Source organism: Salvia miltiorrhiza, unplaced genomic scaffold (genome assembly GCF_028751815.1).
Source record: "Salvia miltiorrhiza cultivar Shanhuang (shh) unplaced genomic scaffold, IMPLAD_Smil_shh fragScaff_scaffold_79, whole genome shotgun sequence".
In the NCBI taxonomy this organism is placed as follows: Eukaryota; Viridiplantae; Streptophyta; class Magnoliopsida; order Lamiales; family Lamiaceae; genus Salvia; species Salvia miltiorrhiza.
The window spans coordinates 185,505-191,504 of record NW_026651486.1 but is presented as its reverse complement, the minus strand read 5'-3'; the positions used below and the strand labels follow the sequence as shown (position 1 = coordinate 191,504).

The window sequence follows — 6,000 nt, the reverse complement described above, 5'->3', positions numbered from 1 at the left end:
GATTTTTAAGTTTTAATATGATTTTTTAGTATTAATATGATTTTTTTCATATTATTATTTAACTAGCAAGTGACCCGTCGAATTTCGATGAAGTCTATTAAAATATAAATTTATGAAATTATTAATGCATTTTTTGTTTCATGAATTATTTTTCACAATAATAGAGAATTTAATAAAATTATTTTAAAGTAAAAAAGTTATAATATTTATTTGAAATTGACCTAATTTAAATGTCTTATAAAATTTATATGTAAGCATAGTTTCAATCCAAAAAATATTAGAAGAGAAATTGAAACAATTATTTGAAACGTATCTATATTAGATGTCTGTAGTTGGAACCAATAATTAAAAAATAAGAAAAAAATAAATTAAATAATACTATCAATAATGACTTAAACTTTAAAAGTTTGAATAAATTATTAAATTTGCAATTACCTCATAATCTATCGAAAATTTCATCATACAACACGTTAGTTGTTGCGTCTTGCATATGACCTCTTTTTTAGTGACTTTTGAGATTGCCACGTAGAATTGTCCATAACTAAGAATAGGTTTCGACAGGTATAATCCTACATTTGAAAGAGATTGTCCATGACTTTTATTACTTGTCGACATAGCAAAACAAATACTCATAGGGAATTGCCTTCTCTGGAACCGAATTGAAAATTTAGTGAAATGCGATGAAATCGTAATCATTCTAGCTATAGAAAACTTATTGCGCTCATTTTTTCCTGAGATAAGTTTTCCTTCACTTACGTGTTTCCCAAGTTGAGTTACTATCAGCCTGGTGCCATTGCAAAGCTCATTAGATTGATCATATTTTTGAGAAGCGTGATTATGCATTCCTCTTTCAATTTAATCTCACGATTTGGCAAAATCCTGAACACTTGATCGTGTCCAAATATTCAACCGAGAATACCCATTCATCGATCTCAATTTGTCCATCTTCTTTGCAAATACTGTCTGAACTTAGATAAACCGTTTCTTTGATAGACATTAGAGACATGACATAATCATTTATCGTATCAATCATCTCATTAATTAGTGGGGGGGCAAGATAGCTCTATTTTTAAACATTTCTGTATCAAATGCATTATTAATTACATTATGGATATAAATAAATTTTTATTGATTTGTGGAATATTAATATAATGATTTTTAGATATTTCATAGTTTTTAGATATTTAATAGTTTTTATATGGAAACTGGTTAAAATTTAGAAAAAGAAAAAGACTGAATGAGAATTGAGGAAAATTAGAACGAAGTGATTATACGACGTCACATAGGATAGAATTTATTTTGTTGAAATATTAATATAATGATTTTTAGATATTTAATAGTTTTTAATATATCATAATTTTTAGATATTTAATGATTTTTACATATGAAAATTGATAAAAATTTAAATAAAAAATAAGAATAAATTAGAATTGAGGAAAATTAGAATGAAGTAATTGGAATGAATGAGAATTTATAATCTGTCATCTTCATAAATGAATATTAGCAGATAGTGCATTGGAAGATAAAAAGGACTAAATTCATTCAACCGTATAAGTTCACAAGTGCTCTTTTGAACAATGGAATCAATTTATTTATATTTGAAAGAAAAATGTTAACAATTGAATTTAATAGTTATTATATATATATATATATATATATATATATATATATATATGGAAGAGTTCAATTAAAAACCATTTTTATTGTAAGAACTTAGAACTAAATTAATTATTTTTCCATCTTAATGGATATGATTAAATCTTATTCCAAAGGTTGTGTTTTTTTTTTTTTTAGATTTAATAATTAAGAATACTTATCTAATTTTGCATTTTGTGATCAACTTTGTTGCGATATACTCTTTTTCTATAGTAGTTTTTTGTTCCTAATCTACAGTAGGTATTAGAGGCAAATTAAAATATATTAAGTATTATTGATCAACAGTGGCGGTTTTGAGGGTGTGCGGGGTGGGCGACCGCACAGTGCCCCGAAAAATTGAGGGCCCCCAATTATATATAGGTCTATATATTTATATATACTTAAATAATTGAAAAATAAATAACTTTATTAACTAGTTCAGTGGAAATATGTTCTCTTCAAGTTATGTGGAATCTTGTTGATGTAGGTTCGATTCTTGAGAGTTACAATTTTACATTTTTATTGCTTTGGGGCCCTTTTTCTTCATTAAGTGGTGTGTGAAATTGATGATGAAAGTGTTATTAGTGATTTTGTTTAGTTATAATTTTATATTTTTATTGCTTTGGGGCTCTTTTCCTTCATTAAGTGGCGTGTGAAATTGATGATCAAAGTGTTATTAGTAATTTTGTTTCAAAATTTACAAGGAGAGCAACACTTCTAAGTAAATGTTTTAGTTTTTACATGCTTATTGTGTAATAAAATAATAATAATAATAAAAACTATCACTCGGTGATATATATTTTTTTGTTTTATATTTTTGATACATTTTTAACTATAAAAAGGGCCCGATTTTAAATTTCGCACCAGGCCTTCCATAGGTTAGCCCCGCCCCTGTTGATCAAGGTATAGATTAGTTCTACATTCTTATCTTAAGGATGGTTTTTATTTTAACTCAATTGAAGTATTATATACGTTGAAACCTGAATTGGTCTGCCCATAAGGTCGAAGATAATTTTTAAGGGAATTTAAATAGAATTAATAACATCAAAGTCATATATAGTAAAGTAAATCATGTACGTTTTAAATTGAAATTGAAAAGTTGGATATCATAAAGTATAATATTACAATAATCATTACAACCTCAAAATTACAAATACTTATGTATTTTCTATTTTTCGTGTAAGGATACAAATAAAATTTTATTGATCAGTGGAATATTAGTATAATGTTTTTTTAGATATTCAATAGTTTTTAGATATATAGTGATTTTTAGATATTTAATAGTTTTTGGATATGAAAATTAATTAAAAATTAAAAAAATAAGAATGCATGAGAATTGAGGAAAATTAGAATGGAGTGATTATACGATGCCACATAGGATATAATTTATTTTGTTGAAATATTTATATAATGATTTTTTTAGATATTTAGTTTTTAAATATATCATGACTTTTAGATTTTTAATGGTTTTTAGATATAGAAATTGATTAAAATTTAGAAAAAAATAAGAATGAATGAGAATTGAGGAAAATTATAATGTAGTGATTTGACAATGCTACGTAGGATAGGATTTATGATTTTTTAAATATTTAGTTTTTAAATATATCATGACTTTTAGATTTTTAATGGTTTTTAGATATAGAAATTGATTAAAATTTAGAAAAAAAAATAAGAATGAATGAGAATTGAGGAAAATTGAAATGGAATGATTGTACGATGCCACGTAGGATGAGATTTATTTTGCTTTAATATATATATAAATATTTTTAATATAAATATTATTTTGTGTGCAAACACATGTGTAATAAAATATATTTGAAATTCTCATTAATTTTTAAAAGTTAGTATATAAAATGATCATAACATATCGAGCTCGTGCAACATTGTGCAAAGATCCTCCTATTTTTCAATTCGCATAAGAGAAAGTGAGACGAGCATCGACAGTGAGTAGCGGCCACGGTATACGCATAAATGCAGTGGGATCTTAACCTAGCTAGCTATTAAAAAGAAAAACACGAACCTCAAAAATGCATGGCTATAGTTAAAATCTAGCTAGCTCGCTTTAATATACCTTCTTTTACAGGTATATTTAGGCCTTGATTCTTGATCTGACTAACTTTTTATAATATGTGTTTGCCTTTTCATGTAGGCCTAATAGTGTATGTCCCATTCTAACTCTATACATTTCTCTCTCATCCGTTCTTTCTCTCTCTCCATATATACACCTCCAAGATCATGCATATATCAAACCTCTTTTTTTTTTTTCTCATCTCTTTAATGGAAGAGCATTCATCCTCTGCAGCATATGCAAGTGATGATGATAATCAAGATTATGCACCACCATCTCCTGTGATGAAGATCTTCGGATTCTCGGTGCGAAATGACGATCATGCCCCTGCGCTGCAGCAGCAGCTAGACCTAGAAAGCAAGAGGTTTGAGTGCCAGCATTGCCACAGAAAATTTGCCAACTCTCAAGCATTAGGTGGCCACCAGAATGCACACAAGAAGGAGCGGCAGCGGGCGAAGCGGGCCCACTTCGTCGCCGATCACCGGCGGCTGGGGGCCGCAGTTCACCTGATCGGGCCTCACGGGGCCCGATCGGGCTCGCCCGGTGGGGTGTACGGCAATGGTCTTGGTGCAAGGTTCCTACTCCCACCACAAGATCATCAGCCGGTTGTACCTCACGTTTTGTCGGGGGTACCTCTGAGATACCCCGGTGGCGTCCAGGTGGCGCTGCCACATCAGACCAGGTATGCCAGCCGGGGCGAGGTGGGTCCCTCGAAACCGGCGCTGGTGACAGATGTCAGTGAGGGAGTGGATGTTGATCTACATCTGTGATGACTTGTATTATTAGATGTGATTGCTTTTAGTTCTTCCTTCCAATGAGTTAAACTTCAGTTTGTTTTTTCTTTTTTTTTTTTTCAAGATTCAAACTACTTCCACAATAAAACCATCATATTTTAGTTCCACACAGCTATTCATATCAAATTTTCCGTAATTAAAATCATTCCACAAAATTATATTGTTGGCCAGTATTGGTCAGCACAAATTCTCACTCTCTCTCTCTTTTCTTTTTTTCCTCTCTCAATAAATAAATCAATGGTACGTGATAGAATAAAATAGATAGGAACACATAGTGTGCTGAGTACAAAAGGTTCCCATCCAATTAGATGTTCATTTAATTAATTTTCTGTAATATGTTTCTAAACATATAATGTTCATTTTGTAGCTGACTAATGTGTCTCGGACTCTGTCCATGAATTTGAGCACGGCATATGATGAATATTGCAATTTGCTACCAATGGAGTATATTCAATTAAATATCATTCACACACTCAATGAAACCGTGGAAGAATTAATGAAAGGAATAGAATAATATTTATTCTTGCTATCTTCTTTATAATACGATTAGGCTTAGCCTACGTGGCAGCCTTAAAATCACATCATTTCAAAATTCTTCAATTCTACCATATATAATCTTCATCATTTATTAATTAATTAACTATTACATTTCATATCAAGATTCATTAATGTTCATAATTATAAGTAATGACAAAATAGAAATGTTCATATTTTTGTATGTGAGGAATTCATAGGAAAACCCTAGGGATGACGCGCTCTCTCTGTGCCCTTCTCGGCGCTCTTTCCGGCCAACTCTAGGGTTCCACGCTTTCGGTCGCTGCTGGTTTTTCATTAGCGCGGCCTAGTCATGGAGCGATCCAGTCAATCCGCCAATTTTCCGAGAATTTCATCTAACTTTCACCCGCCTGCTCGATCGCCGCTGATCCCGCCTCAACGGAGTCCCGTCCATAATTCTTTGAGCACGGATGTGCTTTTTTCGGAGATACACCGCCACCATCGCCAATCGTAAGTGTCTACCTGTTGCTCTCCCGCCGCCATCCACCGGTGGTTCTGCTGCAGCCGCCGGCACTTTGGCGATGTGGTTGTTCATTTGATCTTCATTACGCATTTGGTTTTTTATGAGAAAGAATAAATGTATATGTTATAAACTTTTTGTTCACCGGTTAATAAGGTTTGTTCATGCCTATGTTCTTTTTGTTCATTCATTACGCTTTTGGTTTGTTTATATGCCTATACGTATGTCATGAACATCGAATAAGAATGAGTCATGAACATCATATATGAACACTATAAATGAACAAGTCATTGTTCATGTATAATATGCATGTATACAGTCCTTGAAAAAGTCCGAAATGTATGACAAGTCATTGTTCGTGTATTGAATTATAATAATTCTTTTTTCATATGAAACTCTTGCAAATCGATGAAGCATGAATATTGACTTAAAGAAATCTACCAAATAAAATCCACAATCATGTGTTAGTGGATGAATCAAAGATATGG

General features: G+C 31.2%; 1 protein-coding gene across 1 annotated transcript; it reads left to right on the top strand.

Moving 5' to 3' along the window:
* The first annotated feature begins 3,747 nt into the window (after positions 1–3,747).
* Positions 3,748–4,548, top strand: LOC131003141 (zinc finger protein GIS3-like). The gene has a single exon (XM_057929621.1). The coding sequence runs from the start codon at positions 3,871–3,873 to the stop codon at positions 4,471–4,473; it is 603 nt and encodes a 200-aa protein (XP_057785604.1). The 5' UTR covers positions 3,748–3,870; the 3' UTR covers positions 4,474–4,548.
* The last annotated feature ends 1,452 nt before the right edge of the window (positions 4,549–6,000 follow it).

Excerpts from the sequence above, each read along its gene's own strand:
- LOC131003141 (XM_057929621.1), top strand. The coding sequence starts at position 3,871 with ATGCATATATCAAACCTCTTTTTTTTTTTTCTCATCTCTTTAATGGAA.